This window comes from Larus michahellis, chromosome 3, assembly GCF_964199755.1.
Source record: "Larus michahellis chromosome 3, bLarMic1.1, whole genome shotgun sequence".
Lineage (NCBI taxonomy): Eukaryota > Metazoa > Chordata > Aves > Charadriiformes > Laridae > Larus > Larus michahellis.
The window spans coordinates 63,315,774-63,338,487 of NC_133898.1; the positions used below are offsets into that span (position 1 = coordinate 63,315,774).

Sequence of the window (22,714 nt, forward strand, 5' to 3'; positions counted from 1 at the left end):
CTTGGCAAACGGACTGCAGGTTTCTCACATCAGGTAGAGAACCTAAGAAACTCCCTCAGTAAAACATGGGGATTTTTAAAGAGTCAGTAAGAACTCCATAGAAGGGCAAGCACAGAAACAAGAATTTGACCTTTTGACATTATCCCCAAATAAGTAAAATTTACCACAGCTGATGTTCTCCCTCTTCACACTGCCATCTGAATTTTGAGACTTTCATTTTTCAAGTCAACCAATAAATGCTGTAGTTTTTGTGGATGGTGTTGGTTTTTTTTTGTTTCTGAGACAAACAAACTATTGGAAAGATCACCAATTTATCCTAGTTAATTTTAACAGCTTCAACTACTCTAACAAAAATGCACAGTAATTATGATATAATTACAAGAGAAAGAGAATCATCTCATAGTTTTGTCTCCAGAAACCATTCTGAAATGGAAAGATCTGATGAACTATGATGACAAATTTAAAAAGGGAGTAATAAAATCAAATGCATAGCTACAAGACTTTCTCAACTGATTTAGGAGCTAGCACAGTTACAAAAACAGTATCTGGGAATGTTTCATTAAAGATCCTTACTCGATTCCACGGAAGCAGTATTTTCTTCTAAACTGAAAAACACTTTGAACCACTTTTTCTACCAGCTCAAATGGCTGCTGTATCTTTGGTTGCACCAACGGAGTGAAACGCACCACAGCCACATCCACCTATAAGGAAAAGATAGATAAATTTGAGTAGATATATTCCTCCAAGACACATTATTTCTAAGTTAACTGGTAGACATCAGGAAACAGGCAGAACATAGGAAGACATTATTGTGACAGGTAATATAGCTGTGCAGGGACTAATGTCACAGTGTTTGAATATAAAGATTTGGCTTAACTTTCAAGGCCCTACAGAATTTTAGTCTGTCTTAGTTATCTACATATTTCCAATTAGTTCACATGCCATTCATATTCAGTACTTTTTTCCCCCCCATGGCACTTCCTCCATCTAGAGCAACTTCCATGTAATCTGTAAAGTAATTAGCACTTCTTTCTTCAGATCCTTTCACAAGACAATTCTGACATGATACACAAATCAGCCAATATTCAATATATAGGCTGAAGGGCAGCTGGAGAAAATTGGTATTATAATTAGAAATCAAACCCATTCCCTATATATCTTCTGTTGCTCTAGGGCTTTTCTGAAATGTAAGCCAAGGAATTACTTTTCAACCTATTAAGATTTTTAAATTCTATTCTACTTAAAGGAATGGTAGGTAGAAATAAATTTTCATTCAGTTTAAATGACCGTACAATTCTGTATTTACACTGTGTATCACAGTTAATCAAAAAATTTTATTTGAATGCTTCTATGCAGAGCTTTCAAGCTTCTTTTATTCTTCTATAGTTCTAAAGTCACCCTGGTTCACAGAACAGTCACTTTCCCTGTGTCTGAAAACGGAATGAAGTAACGTCATTCCTTCAATGTACACATATATACATATAAAATATATAAAATATGTCATGCAATTATATAGATACTGTATTATACAGAAATGCCCTGAATTCAGACTTCTGTATTATAAAATACAGGCTGGGCTAAAAATCCAGTCCTGCACAACATCGAACAAAGCAGTTCATCTTCCAAACTAGATATTAACAACAATAAAAATGAAAAAAATTCTGTGGAGGAACACATTTAAAATTTGTACGATTTGTACAAGTATTGGTACTGAATGACTAGAAAGTTTTTAAGTGCCAGAGTTTTAGAAATATTCAGTCTCTTATTAAAAAATTCTGCTAATACGACGGACAATCATCCATCTTTTTAAAAGGTCTGAAAGTCACTATTCGTATCCGCAGAACAGATTCTACGTGACACTAAATTGAAGACGTGCTAGTTCTGACTGAAATAAAAGATACACTCAGCCCAAAGAACAGCTTCTGTTCTATGCACAATCTCAGTGTACCAATTGTTTGAGAAAACCCTAAAAAAAATTCAAAACTAGAAAGGCTTTTCTCTATTACTTTAATCAACACGTCTCTAAGTCTGTGGGTTTTTAAAAAAATCAATGTAATCGTAGTAACCTCTGTTGTGGACATATTCTTCTAGCAAAAAGGTGCCATCCATCCATGTTGTACTTTCAGTGGGAACAGCTCAGCTATCAGGGACATCTCTTTCGTACAACTGCTTCAAGAGCAGAGGTACTATATTAGCTCTCAACAGAAAGTATGAAATCCAAACAATGGTAAGTTTTTCACGTAGACAGAACTTATGAAGTTGAATGAAAATACTGGCTAGGAAAAGGAAGGAAAATACTGATTAACAGTGCTGATGAAAAAAAACCACGGCAAGTTTCCAGTATTAGCACTGCTGATCTCAAGTATACATTACAGATAGTAGGTTTTCTCTACTTTTCCACCTCTTCTGAAAGCTAGAGTCAAGAATAAGACAGAAAAATTACTTAAATTACTAAAATGTAAAGACACAAGAACTTACTTAAAAATGAGGTGATGAAAACCTGACACATGGAATCCGCACTGAAGTGCGCATAAATGTATTTTCCAAAGCAGTTTCTGAATTTCTTAAGTGTTGCTAGCTTCTAACCTTGCCACAGCTTGCTGCTACGTGTCCAGGAGACCACAGGAACACAGTGAAAATTTGTGTTCACATTAAGTGTCAGAAAAGATTATCTTTTTGAACAGGGCAAATACATACTTCACATGACCAACCAGCTGCTTGCACAGAAATACTAAGGGCTTCTTTTACATGCACGTATGTTTATCTGCATTTTTTTCAAGAATTAAAACAAGATACTTTCTCAACAAAATTGGGGATAAGAAAACCACGAGAGCCCATTTCCGATCTCATAGTCGCCTCAGGTTTGCAGAACTGTTTGTAAGCGAGATATGAGGGCTTTTTGGGAGTAGGAGCTGCATCTTTAACAAAAATTTCTGAAGGAAAAGAAAAAAAACCCACATTCTAGATGCAGCATACAGTTTAAGAGAAAAACAGCTCAATTTGCAATCTCAAGGCCAGTGGGCAATAATTTCTGCTTCTGAAACAAAACACAGCACTTCTCAGCATTTGTTCCATTATAGACGCTGTTTTCTTTGGACCCCAGGAAAGCTGCCTGGTTACTATAGCAACAGATACAGGGGAAAGCTTTTCACTTGTAATTGGCCACTCCTTTAAAATTATACATGCTATTTTTCCCTAACCTTTTTAATATGCATAAAATAGAGAGTAGAATTATGAAAGCCAATAGAGAGTACACAACAGCACTTAAAATACACAAGTTAATTTGTGGGTAATTTTATTAGTAACACTTTCCCACCCCTAAGTACGTTAGAAATATTTACAAAATAATACTCAATTCTTACAAAATACTGAATATGAAAATTATTCAACTGATATATCCTGGACTGTCAATAGTGGAGCAATTATTCAACCCTTGCTGTTTTAGTGTATCAGTACAATGAAGGTTTATGTTCTCGCAGGGTAGGAGGAACACATCACAGAGTACAATTTAATTCAGAGAAGTCTGCTGCTTCGCTGATGAAATCAACATTCGAAATCAGAATAAGCTTAAATGAGACAATTTTTACTAACTGTTGACAAGAAAGGTCTCATGATGGGCAATACGTGTACCTTGCAACAGGGCTGTATTAAAAGCAAACCCACGCACCCTTTCTCAAGCGGTAATTTACTCATAGGGAACTGAAACCTAAGCAGAACATACTTCAATTTCATTAAAACAGACTGCTTGAGATCCTACTAAGATAGTTCTAAGCCAGCACTTTCACCAACTAAGCCTTCAGTCCAAGCATTTTATCTGTCTACTACAAACAAACGCTAGGTCTAACACCAGATACGTGTTAGATAGTGATCTTGTTCTGATGTGAGGATTTCATTTTGGTTCACTTCCAGTAGAAAGTAACTGTGCCACTAATAGCAATAATCTAATTCCTGTAAACTTAACTCCATTCACATTAGGCTCATAAACAGGATTCCAGGAAACCTAATGGTGTATCACTGCTGCAATCAGCAAGACTCTTCCCCTAATTTCTTGATTTCACACGCCAGCTTGTCAACGCCACTTTACCTATGTACTGCAGTTATCGCATAAGTTTCGTGCCTTTTATACAGACTCATACAAAGGCAACAAGTTATAGGATGACCTACAGAAGGCTAAAGCAATCAAGAAGAGATAAGCAAAACCTGTAGTTGAATAGAAATGTCCTGCTGTTCCAATTACAAATTAAAATAAAGTGCATAGTTCTTTCCTAAGAAATGTAAACTCTTAATAAGATTATCTGCGATGGAAAACAACCCAAAAAAACCCAGCAACCCACAAACAACAAAACCCTCTGGCTCTCAGTGCAACTTAAATGAATCCTACCCTCCCCCTTCGCACTTCCCCCCCCATAAACCTACAGAGTTTCTGGATGCTCCAAGATTTACTCCTTTTATTCACTGCTCACAGTTTTAATCATAGAACCTGGATATCATTATGTATTTAGGACTAAGGGCCTCCATGTGTTTTTCTCCATAATCTCTTTGCTTTCCCTTACTGAGTGTTTGTCAAACAAAACTCATTAAACAAAGTACTCCTTTATTCTCGGGTAGATGGAACTAAGAGAGCGAACAAACAGCAGTAATGCAGTTGCTGTAGAGAAGAGGAAAAAAAAAAGCAACATTCCAAGAAATTTTGTTAATACATGCCAATGCAGTTTTATATGAGAAGCAATAGTTCCATTCAAGAGAAACTGCATTTTTCCAGGACATCTGCAGTGAAGAAAACATCTCAGATCTCCCATCCAGCAGTAAGTGCTACACAAACAGCAATGAAACATAACTGTATTTTTTATTACACTTGCAGTGCTTATACTTGAATTTATCATGCCTTTAATTTGGTTCAATCCCTTTAATGTAATGTACAACTACCATTTGCAGTGGTTTGCATTTATGCTTGCATGTTTGTATATACTGAAATTTTAAAAAGGAAGCAATGAAAAAGGTTAACTCAAGACCCTAATTAGCTGTTCCAGAATATGCTTTTGACTGAGTTTTGAGCTATGTAGGCATGTCAGTTCCTTCTGTAAAAGGAAGTTAAACCATCTTCCCCATGGGCCCGATACAGCAAATGATATGTATTTGCCAAAGCAACTCTTCACAGTCTGAACAAACTGAAGAGATTTAGAAATAGGCAGGTCTTTGAAGTAAGATTTTAAAAATTAGTAGCTACTAACATTCTCACCTTAACTATATGCATTTTTAATATATACACACTGGACAGAGTTAGCACATCCCTGAACAATTACCTGAACTAAGTACGATATATAAAATTAGAGGATTACTTGCTATGTAATGCCAATACAGATTGATGGAATACCTATTGATCAAAACCTTGTTGTCTTATGCACAATGAATTGAAGTAAGAGTACAATGCCACTGATATTTTGAGTTCCATTTATTTCAACTTTATCCCCTATTACTATGGCTTTTCAAAAAAAATGTAGTGCTAAAGACCAATTTAAATATGACTGTTAGTATTTACATAGAACATCTTAGAAATCATAATCCAGACTGAGGACTGCCCTTTCTCTATCACTCTGATTCAAGACAAAACCTGCCAATTACGCAGTCCCACTCAAAAGGCAGGACACCATTTCTAATCCTTGTCACAGAGGTTTCAACCCATTTTTCTTCATCTGCTATCCTAACAGTCCAGCTGATGTAACAACAACAGTTCTGTCTTCCCAGCTGCACAGTTATCATACCCCCTAAATGTTCTCATCTGTCAAATGAAATTTGACTCTTTATGCAAGAATAGCAGGGAGGTTTTTTAATGATTTTTTAAAACTGCCACTCCATGGCAAATTTGCAAATAATTTCAGAAAGGTAAGTGATTAAGGAAAAAAAAAATGCACCAAGACAACTGACTTTCTTTATCAGTGTTAAACCCAGTATTTTATTTTATAGACAAAACCACATCATATTCAGTCTTATGACTTGCTCAATCCTGCTGCTCTAAGTCAAGGACTGAGAATCACTGACTGAAAATACTGATTTAGAACAATCACATGTGACTTGGCAAAATACTGCCAATACTAAATTTAATCTTATTCTCCTTAAGAACCCAGAAATTTGGTAACAGTTATTAAACAAAAGGACAGACAATATTTAAATAAACTGAAATAAAGGGCTACATTTAACCCTACTTTAACAAAAGATAGTATTATCGATCAACGTTCATTGTTATGAAATAGTCAACAGGAGCTGACTACAGCCAACACATTTAAGGAAGGTACTTTAAATAAGAGTACAATATATTTTCTACCAGTGTTTTTCCAAAACGACTTCTAATCTGCAAGTTTCTAACGTTCCATTTACAATGTATGCTTGTCTAGTAAGCCTACAATCCGTATGCTATTACCAAAACCAACTCCAGTAAAGTAAGTTTTGCTTGATGGCTTGTAATCACGTATGAAAGGGCAGCAGCTCCTTCTTACAAGCAATTCTAAAACACTGTCCATTTGCCATCATTTATGTTCAAGTGCCTTCTGTACAGCTGCTCGCCTGCTCTCATCTGCTGCGGGGTCATGTTCAGATAGTCATTCAGATAGCTCTAATTTTAAATGCAAGCTTTTTTTGTTTGCTGATTTCTTTTTCTTCCCCCCTCGCACTTCTCCTCCCCGCCTCCCCCACCCCCCCACCCCGCCTCCTCCCTATTACACACAGGGCTACAGCCTTGGCTACGAAGCTACCAACCAGTTACACTCATTTACAAGAGAGAAACACGCAGACAAAAGGTGACAGCAGATAATCATCATGGCATCAGCAAGTCTGCAGTTCTTTGCTTTTATTCTGGCTTTGTTTGGTGTTTTTGGAGACATCACAGCCACCTTGCTACCAAACTGGAAGGTAAACGCAGATGTTGGTTCAAATATCATAACAGCTATAACACAGATGCAAGGACTTTGGATGGACTGCACATGGTACAGCACCGGGATGTTTAGCTGTACCCTGAAATATTCTGTTCTCTCCCTCCCCGTCTACATCCAGGCTGCACGGACCACCATGGTACTGTCTTGTATCCTATCAGCCTTTGGGATCTGCATCACTACAGTTGGAATGAAATGCACAAAGTTGGGAGGGGACACTGACAGCAAAAGCCACGCTTGTTTTGCTGGAGGAGTCTGCTTCATTCTTGCAGGAATCTTTGGATTAGTACCAACATCCTGGTACACGAGAGAAATTATTGCAAGTTTTCTGGACCAGACCATTCCAGAGAGCAGTAAACACGAACCAGGAGGAGCGGTTTATACAGGATTCATTTCAGCAGGGTTTCTGCTTATTGCAGGTGTGATCTTCTGCACTTCCTGTTTTAAAAAGCAGCAAGGAGCATGGATTTACCCTCCAAAGCAGCACCATTTCCCATCCACAGAGCAGGAGAGCGATGCAGGTTACAACCTGAAGGACTATGTGTAAATACAGTTAATTTCTATCCATTGAGGCTTTTTTTGTGCTAACTGTAGTTTGATTACTTCAAAGAATGTGTAACATAGCACTTAACTTTTCTTACATCTGGGCTGCAATTATGTTTAAGTAAGGTATTTCATTTATAGCAGCATCCACACAAAGAATGAAGTAGAAAACAATGCTTATGTCTGCTACAAGAGTACTTTTTTCGTTGATTTTTCAAACCATGCTTTTTGACTTACCAAGTAACATTTATTGAAGAAAAAGGAACTATATTAAAACGTAACTGAAACATACTGATGGCTTATTACAGCAAAGATGCTTAAAAACTAACTGCCTTCTATTTAGCAAACTGGGCCATCAATAACATAAAAAGTTTTATGGTGTATTTTACATTTTTATCTTTATTTTAATTATGATGCAAGGAAGAAAAAAACCCAACCACTCTCTGTCCAAGAAGCCCAATTCAGTGTTTTTTAAGTAACAGACACATCTGCCTTTCATTTTCAGTTCTAAAGTGCCTTGGTAATTAGATTTCTTAAAAAAACAAACAAACACACACACACACAAAAGCACAACAAAAATCCATAGCCCCAAACCTTAGTTGCATTGTATATTCTGCATATCAGCGTAAAGAATCAGCAGTACCATTCAGATCTTGCTAAAAATGGCTCTCCCGCCCCAAACTGCCACCTGCTGTGGGTTCCATTTATTATTGTTAAAGAAATGTCTACTGGGCATTCTCCAAGTGCTACTAATCTATCACTACACAATGATTGTTAGATTTGAGGAGCAATACAACAACAGAAATGTAACCATGACTATGAAAACACCTGCAAACTGTAACACACAGGATACAAACGAAATATCTATGTTCCAGAAAAATCTGGAAGTGTTATGGCTTACACTTGCTCAAAGTAGCTTTTAACAACTCAAATAATACAGCTACTATTTACTGTCTTCTACATTTCTGGCATTCTAAAAGAACTTTAAATCCTTTTTGTTATTCCAGTAGGGTCTGTTTCAGGCCCACTCCCATGTATTCTATTACCAAATGTAATATACAATGGTGATAAGAAGACAGCTTCCTCATTTAAATTTATTTTCTTAACCCTGTTACTTTGATTAACAATCTTAAATCTTTTAACCTTTTCCTTCAACACACAGATTTTGTTTCATATTGGTTATTGGCAGAGTATGTTCTATCTAAATGCTCCTCTAAATGAGAATCAAATTGATGTTAATTTGCTAGCATAGGTAAGGAAATGAAAAGGGGATACAATACAGGCCTTTAAGTTTAGGAATATGATAATGCTGGACAAGTCTTTCAACAAAACCAACTGCTATTTGTTTTGCATACTTATATACAGCTTTCATTTCCCATATTATCAGCCCAAAATTCACTATAACAGCATGAAGGTTCCTTAACATTAAATGTATAACTTGTTGGAAAAAGTAAGATCTTCTGTTATAGCATTTGAGAAAGTGAAATGTTTTATGTACCTAATATGTAAAGTCTTTATTCTAACATACATGGACCAGAATTATGTCTTGCTTGTATTACTATTACATAGCCATTTTGAGTTTCCTACGTGTTCACCAAGAAGCTTGTTTTGTACTACTGCAAATGCTAGTATTAGCAGTTATTCAGTATTGCAGAGAGTTAACTATGACCAAAAAGCCAATTTTTCTTTGCTTAGACACAATAACGCACAGCACCATCTCATTCCATAAAGCAAGAGTCTTTTACATCTCAACATTCATAGATATCGTTGAAATAACATTCATTCATTGCAGAAACAAAGTAAACAACTCAGTACCAAAAACATGCATTTCCATTTTTAGTAAGGGGTTTCACATGACACTAAGGTTTGATCACTGCTATGTATGTGAATTAAAACTAACATTTGTGAAGTAAGAACCAAAGGTGTACTGAAGGGCATAAGAAAAAGGTAATAATTGCATTCTGTGAGCAAAATGAAGTATTCATTGGTTACATAAGCAGCAAATTTTTCTTCCTAAAACTTTATACAGAAGTACCTGAGCTTTTTTGTATACCTATGAAAAAAAAAAATCAAGCACTGAGCCCCTTCAATCACAATACGCTGCAAGATCTTTCGAAGAAAACAAAGATTTTGTCAGAAAGGGTAGTATCTAGAACCACATGTCAATCTATGGCTAAAAGAACACGGGCAAAACAGAAGAACAATCTACAACAGAAGTTTGAAGGAAACATAATATAGTGAAAACAGGTGCCATGCCTGTCTGAAAATTTTGTACTTTCCGCTTTTGCAATATAAGCCAGACTTGTTTTAAGACAAAGAAATCTATTAAATAAAAATATGCTTGTCTAGTGGTACTGTCATTCAACAGAGCACCAACTGACTGTAGGATTTGTTTATACTAAGACATTTGTCAGCTCTCCTTGAGTTACCACTCTCTCAGTCAACTACGGCCTTTGCGACACAGGCAAATGGGAGTATCAGTTACAGCTTCTCAATTCTGAGACACAGTCTGCACAAGACTTCTGACTACACTAATCTACTATTCCTTCAAATTGTATCCACCATTGAGAAGCCACCACCACAAAATCGCTATTTCAGGTATTTAACAGTGAGATGACATCCTGAAATTGCTTTTCAATCAGCTAGGAGACAAGTAAAAAAAAAAAAAACAACCCAAAAATGCAAAGCCAAAAAATATGTCTTAAGCATGGTCATTTTCTTCACAACAGACTGCTGTCACGAATAATAACCTAACATGTTTGAACAGGGCTATCAAGATGATTAGGGGACTGGAACACCTCTCTTACGAAGAAAGGCTGAGGGATTTGGGTCTCTTCCGTCTGGAGAAAAGACGACTGAGGGGGATCTTATCAACACTTACAAATACTTAAAGGGTGGGTGTCAGGAGGATGGGGCCAGGATCTTTTCAGTGGTGCCCAGCAACAGGACAAGAAGTAATGGGCACAGACTTGAGCATAGGAAGTTCCACCTAAACATGAGGAGGAACTTCTTTCCTTTGAGGGTGGCAGAGCACTGGAAGAGGCTGCCCAGAGAGGTGGTGGAGTCTCCAACTCTGGAGAGGTTCAAAACCCACCTGGACGTGTTCCTGTGCAACCTGCTCTAGGTGACCCTGCTCTGGCAGGGGGGTTGGACTAGATTATCTCCAGAGGTCCCTTCCAACCCTGTGATTCTATGAACAGTTACTTGCTCAAAAAATACTAACAGAATCTTAAATTATCATCAGAATATGTCCAGACAGCAGCTTCAAAATTCATGGTCATAAAAGAGAAGGAATGACCAAAGTTTCCTAAAAGATAACAGTAAAAAGACCAAAAGATAGATTTGGTAAGGGAGATTTATTGATGAGCTGCACCAACCAGTTTAAGGGGAACTTTCAAAAGCAGCAAGTTTGTTTCTAAAACAGAACAGTAGATTTCCACGTGCATTCAGGAGAAACAGACCCCACTTGGTGACAGACACACATTTTTACAAAAAGATACATTCTTGTCCAAAATGCAGTTTAATTTATTTATTCTTGATACCTGTAATCATGGTGGCTGTTAATAAAAAAAAGTGGTAGTAGATAAAAGGACAGCAAAGAAACTGTTCTCCTCTACTCATTCAAGAGTAGATAGAGAGAAATGATTGTTCCTTTTTTAAACAGGCAGTGGGATATAGATGACAAAGTGCTATAGCAAATAAGAGGGAGTTAAATATGCTAAAGATGAGTAAGGTGAAATGTAAAGATTATAGACATGGTAAAATTAGAGATCTTTAACAAAGATGACAAATTAAAAGCTTTTCTTTATCAGTGTCTTTCAAAAGATCCATCAAATTTTCTAAGCGCAATTCCCGAACTGTTTTTAAATGCAAACTGTAAAACAGCAGGCTTTCCAAAGATGTTAGAATCCTAGCAGACTCTTCTGTCATTAAATCAAATATCCATTTCAGAAACACACAAAGTTAGTACACTGATCTTGCAGACAGACTTGAAGATCAAAGTCAAGTTCTGAGGAACAAAACCCAAAAGCATCTTCTTGAAGCAAGTATGCTTCATTTACAGGTATATCATCACATCACTCCACTTCATAGTATGGAGATGTTGAACTGAAGCACCCAACTGTGTTTTGTACTCAAAATCAGATATATTGCCTGACTGAAAAATTAGCAAAAAACCCCAAAGAAATACATCAAAACTTACCTCAGGCTTTGGAACGAAAGCTTGACCTGGAATTACGAAGCAGTTTTCAACAGTGCAGAGATGCTGAGACATGATGGACAGTCTGCTACGCTGCTTACCTCCTGGATTAGCTGTAAGCCTCTATTGAAGAAACAAAACAGGTGAATCAGTGAAACTGAATTATCCAAGTGGTCAGCTACATAAAAGCTTGGTTTTCAGTTTAATCAAAGGCAAAGACAAATTAAAACAGAACAATTAATTGTAAAGAACTCACTTCAAAGTTTATGCCCAGTTCATTCATCTAGAATTCTTTTCTCCAATGCAGCAGCATCTCACTAAGATACCGTGCTACCTTCCAACCTCAGTCCTGCAATCAAATGCACATGAAAAGGAGCTCCTTGGACTTCTACAGAACTTAATGAATGTCAAAAGAATTTTCTATGGGCAGAAGGTAAGACTAAAACTCTTCTGACAGAAGGATTCAAAACAACCATAACACCAGCTGACAGTATTCTCACATTCTCTTCCTTCCACTGTTTCTGTATCGAGTATTCTTTTTTTCTCCTTCAAGATCAAGGAAAGCACCATAAACTCAAAATCAGATAGAAAACAAAATTTCTTCTTTATTAACTGGTCTGTGCTTAAACATACGTAAGGAAGCTGGACCTACTTTACATAAATTCAGAATACCTAACAGTAAGAGCATTTAATACTTAAAGCTCAATTTAGTAATTCTGTACTTTTACCAACAAATTTCTTACAAAGAAAAATAAAAAATATGAAAAAAAATATTTAAAAAGTAGTCTGGACAGAGGTTTTCTACACTTTCATGACCTGGCAAGAAATGCGTTATGTGCGTTTTTCTAACACAAACAAAATTTAAACATAAAAAACACACAGTAGAAAAAGTCTCAAATGGTAAAAGATACTACACTAACTATGCAGAAATAGAAAAGATCCCTGTTCTTATTTACCACTACCTCAACAAAAAATAAATGATGAAAAGCGATTTGCATATCTGGTAACATCTGTACATCATGTAGCTTCAGATGAAAAGCATACACATGAAATGCTGCCATGCTTATTAAAACTATCCCTGAAAATAAAATTAAACTTATTACTGAAGTTTTTCCTTCTTTTTTTTTTTTTTGAAAACAACTCTCCTGAAAGGCAGTTTAAGTATCAGCATAAAGCAAATGAAATACTTTTCAGAAAGAAAGCTCAGTGATTCTTTTTGCCTACATCAGCATTTAAAACTAGCTTCATGAATGTTTCATTATTATCTATCTGCCATCATTACTATTCTCTGAAAAAAAACAGGTCTAGAAAGTCTAACAATGCAATCAGATACTCACTTCCTCAGTCTCAGCAGTGGAAATGAAACAGACCTAATGACAACACTTGCAGTCCTTCCAATGCCAAGTCAAACAAGCCAATCTTCACTTCCCATGAAAACAATCTAACAAGCCTCAGGTGGTCAGCTCCTGCTTCTTAGCTACAGAAGGGATAACTTAAAAACATCCACCTGTGCACACTAACATCTTAAACCACATCATCAGGAACATACCTGTGTATGGCACTGCTCAAGGAATGCAAAAATGCTGAGAATATACTTCTGTAACCTAAGCTATTTTTGTAGGGTTTTTTCCCTGCCTTAGTTCTCAAAATGTTGTTTGTCCCTACTTTTAAAATATGGACAGCATCTGAAACTGCACTGAATCAACCACGCTGGAGGAGTTCAGCTAACTAGGTAACATTTTTGTCCCTACCATTAAAATTTTAGCAAGGCATGAAGCAAAACAAAGATTCTGAAGCCTAACCTGGAATACAACCAAGGTGGTGGTACCTGACATCTGTTTTAAAGCTGCTCACTATCAACGACTCTCAATGACTACCTCAGGAACAACTATTTGTTTTGTTCTTCACTAAGCTATACAATTGTCCTTTTCATAAACGTGTATTAAAACATTATCAATGAATCTGCAGAATCATAGGTCATACGAATTAACCTACATGAAGAATTAGACTGGCAAAGCTGAATACTAAACACGTTAGTACACAAGCCACTCTCTGCAAAACAACTTTTTTTTTTTTAGAACATAAGCAGTTATATTTAAACTATATCAGTTATGAAAACATAATGCTAATTTTTCTTCTGTTTGCTGCTCAGAAATCTGAGTTATTTTCCACTTCATTAGCACCTTTTGCCTAATGTTCTAAATAGACAGCAGTGTTAAGACACAAAATGATTAAGTATTCCGCTCTTCTAACACGCATGTCTTCTAGCTATCTAACAGTTTAGCACGCCACCTCCCAGCCTGTAGATCAAGTTGGCAGAGCAGTTTAGGCGAACTGCTCTCTGCCCAGTTTTACTCAAAATTAGAGACTGACAAAGATCTTCTATTTAAACTGAAATACAACTCATTTTAATGAAAAGTGGTCCAGGAAGTACCGGGCCTAGGTGTCAGCTTTGAGATGAAGCACTGAGGAATTTGGGGCAAGGTAAAAATTCTTACCCACAAAGTAAGTAACAATTGTACAAGTTTAAACTACAGAGACAGAACTGCTGGTTCTCATCAACAGTTTTAATCAAATCATATCAGAATAGAGTGGTCTGTAGTAATAGATCTATAATGGCATAACTCATGCCAATGTAGCAGTGCTACAAGGAAACATAAAAGCAGGAAACCACCACCAACAAGAAAGGTAAAGGTATTTTCTACCTCTTATATGAGAAAAAATGAACTGGACCACAAAGAACACAGCATGCTGTTTTATTTTTTTACTGTTAATATCAAGTTATCCTAATTGGTTATAAAGCATGTGGCTCCATTCCATGACAGCATGTTACCTTTCTGCTGAGCTCACAGCATATACACTCAAGACTTTCTTTGGTATTGCGGCTTTTAGCTTAGAAACATCCAGTGAGGACATCAAACTTTGGAGGATATGAAATTTTCCTTTCAAGAACATAAATCCAGAGATACAAAATATCAGTAGCAACTTATTATCTGCATTACGCTATTCTCTGTTTTCCTGGTACTGAATATACCTGTATATGCCAATTACAATGGTTAACTTAAGCAGCTTTAGAGGGCCAGAAAAAGAGACAGCTATTTTGATGACCATCATTTCTCCCGATCATAAAACAAAATAGCCTCTCTCAAACATGTTTTTCATGTTGTGAAATCAGTTATGGAAACGCAAACCAGAAACTACAAACACTTTTGTCTTCAGTGGACGATCTGTGTTTAAATAGATATAAGAACAAGAATCAAGAGATGACAGAATATAAACTCAACAACAATTAACACTGATTCACTGCATGACCCTGAACAACATATCATTCAATTTCCTAGTGATTCTAACTTCTCAGCTTGCTAAGCACAAGGAACTTAAGACTGCATGGTATTTTGCATCTCATTGAGCTACGCTGGGTGCGGAAGCACTATAATCTGCATGTCACCAATGGCATATGCAGCTGGTTACAGCAATCTAAGTAGAGAGTTCATTTATACTCTCACTCAGTGCTAGGCCAATTCTTTCACTGCTGTCACAAAACTTTGCATCTTACCCATCATCGCTTTGCATTTTACATCATAGTCCATTAGCCATATTCTGCAACAAGGAACTATAATCTCAAATGACATGAAGTCCTTCTGGAAAACAGATCTGGCTTTTTCAATGCCTGAAGCCACACGAGCTCAGAACTGAATTCAGAAATCGATCTTGTTTCACACTAAATGTTTGTCCCTGGTGTTCTCTAGAGCCACCTACTGGAAATACTCCAGTACTTGCCTTGAATTTTTATTGCAGGACTAGAGTAATGACAGGACAATATGGTTTTCTATGACCCCAAAAATAACAGCAGATATGCCAATTGCACAATAAATTATTACTAATTTAAATGGTGAAAAACACATAGCAAAATTTTCCTATTAGAATTTCTACTTTGAATTTTAAAATTAAAACAACATACACGTTTAGGTTGCACACAGAAAACCAGGTATTTACGAACACTGGAGTAATTAGATGAAAATTAATTTTTCAGACTGATGCGCAATTCCTTTTTTTTCTCTTTTTTTAAAAGCAAATGGAATGCTGGTAAGAAGCCATACTGAAATGCTGGTAAGAAGCCATACTGCTTGCATAAATACAAAGGAAGAAGTCTTCCAGCCTCTATGTTATGATATGTTTCATGCAATGACAACAGAAATAAACTGTTAGGTCTGAAAGCATTGTGGACTAAGTCACCCTAGTATCAACTGATCTAGAATTAACACTACTACATAACAAAACAGTTTGGCCCTCTTTGAGAATCTAAATTTTCAGACAAAGTAAAATGTCAGTCTGCTCTTGGACCTACTGTGACAGAACTCAAATGATGCCTTTTTACACACACAAGACTGGCAGCAATCCATTAATAATTCTGATATCAAGTCTTGTTCAAAAAAGCCAGAGCCAGTTTCCATGGTCTTGAGAGAACACTCTCTGTGTTTTAGGTGTTTAATCACATCTGGAAATAATGCTAAACCTGAAATTTTTCCTTATTTCAAGGAAGATGTCATTTAAAAAAAAGTATTTATAATAATTAAGAGAGCAAAAGAAATAACTTTGAGTGTATTTCTTGAGATGATTGAAACGTAATGAAAACCAGACTGATTAAATGCTGCATGAATGACTGTGAGAGAAGAAATATAGTTAAAAGACAGAAGAGTGCTGTGGAATCTATTCACGTCGAAGAAATCAGACTTGAGAAAAGAACAGATTAAGTACCTCAAGGAAATATATCCCTCCATAAGAAATGTAAAAAAAAAAATAAATAAAAATTGCTCTGAAAGGATCAGAGCAGATGATCAACGCAACATTAAAATTCATAATCTAGAGCCACACAAACTCAAAATTGAACCAACTCTTTCCTCTCTTTAAAGCCAAGTAAGATTGGGTTTGTACCTTTAAACAAATGACTGCATGGGAACAAATATTTGTTCAAATTAGCATCTTTAAAATTTTGGGAAAACAGTAACATCTTACCTCTGCAACCTCCTTCTGAAAAGTCAATGTCATCTGTGTCCTGCCATAAATAAAAGGTCCATCCTTTTTGGAAACATTTTCAAGCCATTTGATGATTAGAGGAGTTGAAACACTGAAGGGCAGATTCCCAATGATATGTATATCTGGTGGCTCTATGAACATTTGATGGAAAAAAACCTAACTGTTAAAAAAGTTTTGGATAAGATTTTGCCAGGAAAAAACAAGTACGAAAGAAAGATATGTGCATATCAACCTAGACTTAAAATATGAAAATGATTTTTATCATGCCACGCCAAAATTATGCCTTTCCATTTATACTTGTCTTACACTGACAAAACTGTTACTATTCTCAGTAATTAGTTGTAAAAAAGTGGTTAGGTTTGGTTCTCATTTACATTTGAATAAATCAGTAGGTATCAGCTGATTTTCAGCTGATCAGTAGATTTCAGCTGAGCTATTCCAGAATTGCAAAACAACAGCAAAACTACAACAGCGTTTCCATGATTTTAAACTGTGACTATTAGGCACAGAGTAAATAGCCACAGTCATCCTTCTGTCCAACACATTCCTCCCAGGGCCTTTTTACTGAGACTTCATAATTCCCAAAACAATTACCTAGCTCAAACTGAGCAGAGCTCTCCTTCTGTATACAGTCCTCTGAAATCAAGAGGTCTTAGAGCAAGTACGAGACTTGGCCATAAGAAATTTTATGTGTTGTTCAATTACGTATCGTATCAGTATATATGTGTTGTATAACACAAAGGAAGCATTTCATTAGTGGGGATCCTTGTACCTTTTACAGGAATACAACAGAAGCAAATAAAAGCGTCATCATTTCTTAGATACTACAGCATTTAATAACATGAATGAGACATGGTAATATCAAATTCAAGCTGTTTTTCTGGCACGCTACTCATAATGCACGTTTTAGGCTGTGCTATTTCTAGCGTATTTGTGATATTACACATATATCAGAGATGGTTAAATGTTTTTCTGAAATCCACCAGTCTTTCAGATTTTCATACAGCAAAAGCGTATCCTACCTCTAATTAGTTAGCTCCAAAGGCAATAACGACTTAGATGTATATTCAAGAAAAGTAAATTTTTAAAAACTGCACTACACCTTCACAGGCGCACTTGCTCAGTTTTGTTTTGTGAAGCACTTACCTTTTGCAGTGAGGCAAATACGGCATAGAATTTTCAAGATGAACGTAATGTGTGGCAAGATCTTTTATGTCCTAAGTCACAAAGCAGTTTACTGTTCTTCAGGCACTACAAACAGTGACTTTGCCGTAAATTAAGACAATTGGAAAAGGGGCCTAGGAGGTAATCTCTGATTTATCTAATACTATAACGTGTTTTCAAAGGGAAGTGAAATTGAGTCCTACAAGAACCTCAGATTTGAAAAAAACCACATCTCTGATTAGATTCTACTTTTGCCAGATATCCTGCTGAAGCCAATGCAATGAGTAAATAAAATTTTTGAGGACAAATTTCCTAAAAGTTTCAGAGAGTTACAGAAATTTCTTCAGTGGAATGACAGCAGTAGTGGTGGCTTCTGGCTTCTTCGAAAAGAGGAAGAAGCCAGGAAGAGAGTGTACAATTTGATTTGCTTTTATACTTCAAGAGTCATTACTGTACAGTCAAGACAGCCTAAGATTAATAACTGCAAAGCTCCACAATAATGTTGACTAAGGTGAATGTCACACAAATTCCATTGTTTGTCTTGGAAGAGGAAGATGGTTCTGCGTCTCCTAGAGAGGAAGAGTCATCTCTCTCTTTTTATCTTCAAAACATACCAGAAGAGAGAGAGTAACACCTGCACAGAGTGAACTCCAACTGTATCAGAACACCTAAGACTAACTCAGAAGCCTTAAAAATGAAAGAAACCAAACCCAAATACTAACCGTCCTCCCAGTTCTTTTTTAAGTGCTTTGGAAAAGCCTTCTCCATCTTATATGTCAGAATATCTCCATGAACAACACGCACTTTTCCTGGAGCTGCTTCAGAGAGCATCTGTTTGTAAGCAAGCAAGCAGAATTCACAGGGAGCATTAACCAAACTGATTTCCAGCTTCAGCCACAGCAAGAATGAAACCATTGCTATATATTTATCTTCAACATAAAAAAAAGCACAATAGCAGTTAAAACTGATGTATGTACCTTCAAAAAGCAAACACTAACAAAAAAAGTTTAGTGTGTGATTCTGTAAACGCTTACTATTCACAGCTGTAGAATTCTTAATAGGGAATTTAAACCTGAAAAGACTGCTGAGAGTCTCTTCAACACAGAACAATTAACAAACACTGGGCCACTAATAGGACCCCATCTGATCTATGTAATAATGCAAGCAGCAGGTTTTGAGAAGTTTTTAGATCCATTACCTATGGAAGAATGGCTCATGTTGTTTATTCTGTCTCCCCTGTTAGCTGTAGGGTCTATTATCCAATTTTAGCCATATGTGATACAAGACGGCAGAAATATTCATTCATTTTTTCTTTTACATAAAAAGGGGGGAAATATTCTCTTAATACTCCCTGTAGTAGTTTAAACTCACACCATTAGAAACTAAGGAGTTCCCAAAAATGAAAGAACAAATACCTAGCAGTACAGAAAATCTCAAAAATTCGTATCTTGTTAGATGTTACAAAATCCACTCTGTTGTCAACTTCTCCATCCCACTTCTGCAGCTTATCTAGTATTTAATAAACACTGAAATGCAAACTCAGTACCAGCTGTAGTTTGATGACCAATTCTTTCATTTCTGCTATTAGTTTACACAGTCAAAATTAGTTAAGTTTTTTACTGTTGTACTAATCCTTCCTCTCACAACACGAAACTAGGCACAAACAGCATAATTCAAAAGCAAAGTCTACTTTTACAAAGATGACATTTGGGGATATTTATTGTTCCTAAGTCAGAATAATGAAAAACGTCTTAACAATTTTGCTTTTGCACAGAAATCTAAATTCATAAAAGGTTAAGTGCTAGTGGCTTAACTACCGAAATAAACTGCTCACCATCATTAGTTTCATCCTCCGTCTCAATCATGTTAATATGCTCAGGGGCACAAACAGCTTTCACAGGTCTCTGAGCCAAAGGAAAGTGCTGCTTTCTCATACTGCTCACAAAATGTTTGCGTGAAATTTCTTTGAGTAAAAGTTGGGTTTTTTTTAACATCAAAACATCTAAATTTTGTGTAGAGTACTAAAAAAAAATGCTCAACTAAAAACTAAGTGTTCCTACATGTTTTAAGTGCAATTATTTCCAACTAGAAAAAATAAATCTAAACCTAAACTCAAAACCACTTAACAGATTTTTCAGCATTACACAAGCAATTATATTACATACAAATTCACTAATCTGCCATTTTTCAAATCTTTCTTTGAAGGTGCTATAAATGCTATAATAGGATGAAAGATAATGGAAGATCAATAAAGTTAGAAAATAGCATAAGACAAAGCAGACAGCTGCCTACACAATAATGAATTATTAACATATGTTGTTTTTTAATAATGGTTTTCACACTGAGAGGAGTTTGGGTGTTTTTCAGTGTCATGCAACATAATTGAGAACTGCATTTAATTTGTGAGCAGAAAATCACAGTTGTGTATTTCTAATTTGAAATACAGACTCAGAAACCCACTGAGATTCTCCCCATTTTTACGCCAATGTGTGCAACTAACACAGTTCTAGGAGCTCTTGTGCACCAAGTACACGAGCCAAGTGATTCTCCACCATACAGATTCTCTTCTTCTTCTCTTTGGTTCACTACCAAAGAGGATGAAGAAAACATAAACGACACGTAGTTTAAAAAATGAAATGGTGTTCCTGGAAGAATTCTATAGTCAATCCACTCTCTGGTTGAGAGTGCCCTTTCTCTCCTCATAAATCTTTCCAGCCTAATAACTATTAAGGCATATGGCATAGGGAGGTTGTGATTCTTTAAGAGTGAGACAGAACTGACAGACTCTCAGCTTGTGTAACTGTTACTCTGTACGCATATGTTCTTCGCTGTATTTCAGTTTTGCAGTAAAGAGCACCCCAACTTCAGTTTCGTGATAGAGATCACAGCCTGAAAAACAGCTAATGAAAAATGCTATACGCTTTACGTCAGTGCTTTTTTAAGTATCTAAAGAGACATTTTTAAGTTCCCCTTTGTTAATCTTTGACGTTTTCTGTTATTCAAATCTCAACCCTTTTACATGCATTTGGTTTTGATAGAGCTTTTAACAGGTAACAAACCAACAAAAAAAAAGGTATTGCAACCCACATTATCACAAAAGAGATTCACTCTGTTATGTATCATCTTATTTGGAGGGAAAAAACCACCAAATTTAACAGTAATGGATGTAATATATTTCTTGTTCATTCACATCCACTGTCACTGAGTTACAGCATCTTTACATTCAATAACCTCATTCAGACATATTTATTTCTACTATGAAGAGGCTGGTAATGCAAAGTAATAACTAATGTTAATTCACTTGAATAATAAAGATGGTTACATACCAAAAGCTCATAATAGACCCTGGAAAGCATATTTTTATTCAGAGAAATCTGTTGCAGTGGCTGCAGTTTGTAAGACCTGGAAAATTGTCTTAAGTACTTAAATAACTCTGTTAACTAAAGTAAGTATCATTTAATCTCATATTCTCTCCAATCTCAAAACAGTTCCTAAAATCTAAAACAAAAATGCACATTTGCCACCACTCAAGAAAAGTGAAAACATCAAGTTTTCGTGCTTCATAAGGTAAAAGTGGCATACTGTAAATTATCAGTGGCTAACCCTACAATGACATAAGTTACATGCACATTCAGGTTTAAGGATACACGCAGTTTCATTCATAACTTACATTATTATTGTCCTACAAAGAGACAGCATCAGTTCTCAGGTGAACTACCTATTTATTTTCACTGCCAATTTACTACAGAAGACACAGGGCAATATAAGGAATTGATATGATTTGAGGTTGAAGAGGCACAAGAAAACAGTCAAATCTAAAGAGATTTTGCACGCTGTTTTTCTTTCTAGATTTATACAGCCAAATTCCATAAACGTGGAAACTTCACAGCAACACAAGTAGACGGTATTTGAAAAATGTCACTATGATGTGTGAACTTATACCAACTTCAAAAGAAAGGAATAAAAGTTTAAGAGTGTTTTATTTTTGAAAATGTAAAATAAATGCTTGCTTTATTCTTCTATGTCTGGATGTTAATTCACATTGAACTATATTAACTAGAGACATATGTTTACAATTTTATAAGTTTTAAAGCATAATTACTAGGATTAAAATGAAAACTAAGATCAAAGGACATTACAGCCTTCAAACTACTATTTCACCTGCATGGATAGACCTTTAAAGCACCTGAAACATCTCAAGGTGAAAAAAAGCAGGCAGGCCTCAGCCTTAATTAAGCTGCAGGATCAGGTCCTGAAAAGACAATGGGTATTTAAGTGAAGAGACATATGAGAAAGCAGGAGCACTTAACTGCTATACTGTGTATATTCATCTTCAAGCAAATGATATCTCTGATTTAAGCCAAAGAAGCAAAACTATTTTCAATGCTGAGATCTCAACCAGACACTTAGAACCTTTTTGTTTTCTTAAAATGTTCTTATTCTACATTGTCGATACATTTATACAAACTATTCTCCAGATGGTACCTGCAATCCTGGAATAAATCGAGCATCTTTTTCAATTAAAAGGAGTTGTTCAACACCAGCGCTGAGAATGGATCTGGTAATGCCCCCTGGCCCAGGTCCCACTTCGCAAACGTGGGCATTTTTCAGCTCACCAGCTTGTCTTACTATCTTGTCTGCAAGACACAAAGAACATACTAAGCCTTTATTCTCCAAAAGACCGTTTACTAAAATAAACTCATTGTTTATTGTTAAAGCACAAGCGTGCTTATCTCAGAACAGACACAAACACTGACACATCCCAGTTAAATGATCACACACCTGCTAGACTGCACAGAATTCAGATTTGTTTCATACTACAAGATAATCTCAACTGTTTAAAAAA

At 36.0% G+C, this 22,714-nt stretch overlaps 2 protein-coding genes across 4 annotated transcripts in view; one reads left to right on the forward strand and one right to left on the reverse strand.

The window, feature by feature from the left end:
* Positions 1 to 22,714, reverse strand: part of TFB1M (transcription factor B1, mitochondrial) — a 28,436-nt gene that overhangs the window by 3,117 nt on the left and 2,605 nt on the right. For all 3 annotated transcript variants that reach the window (XM_074580470.1, XM_074580472.1, XM_074580473.1), the window contains exons 3-7: positions 22,354 to 22,505; positions 18,591 to 18,699; positions 16,684 to 16,835; positions 11,671 to 11,790; positions 574 to 701 (exon numbers count right to left, since the gene is read on the reverse strand). In XM_074580470.1, the coding sequence (XP_074436571.1) occupies positions 574 to 701; positions 11,671 to 11,790; positions 16,684 to 16,835; positions 18,591 to 18,699; positions 22,354 to 22,505 (661 nt within the window). The remainder of the gene's footprint in view (positions 1 to 573; positions 702 to 11,670; positions 11,791 to 16,683; positions 16,836 to 18,590; positions 18,700 to 22,353; positions 22,506 to 22,714) is intronic.
* CLDN20 (claudin 20) lies at positions 6,785 to 7,550 on the forward strand. The gene has a single exon (XM_074580474.1). It carries the CDS (start codon positions 6,814 to 6,816, stop codon positions 7,471 to 7,473), a length of 660 nt encoding a protein of 219 aa, XP_074436575.1. The 5' UTR covers positions 6,785 to 6,813; the 3' UTR covers positions 7,474 to 7,550.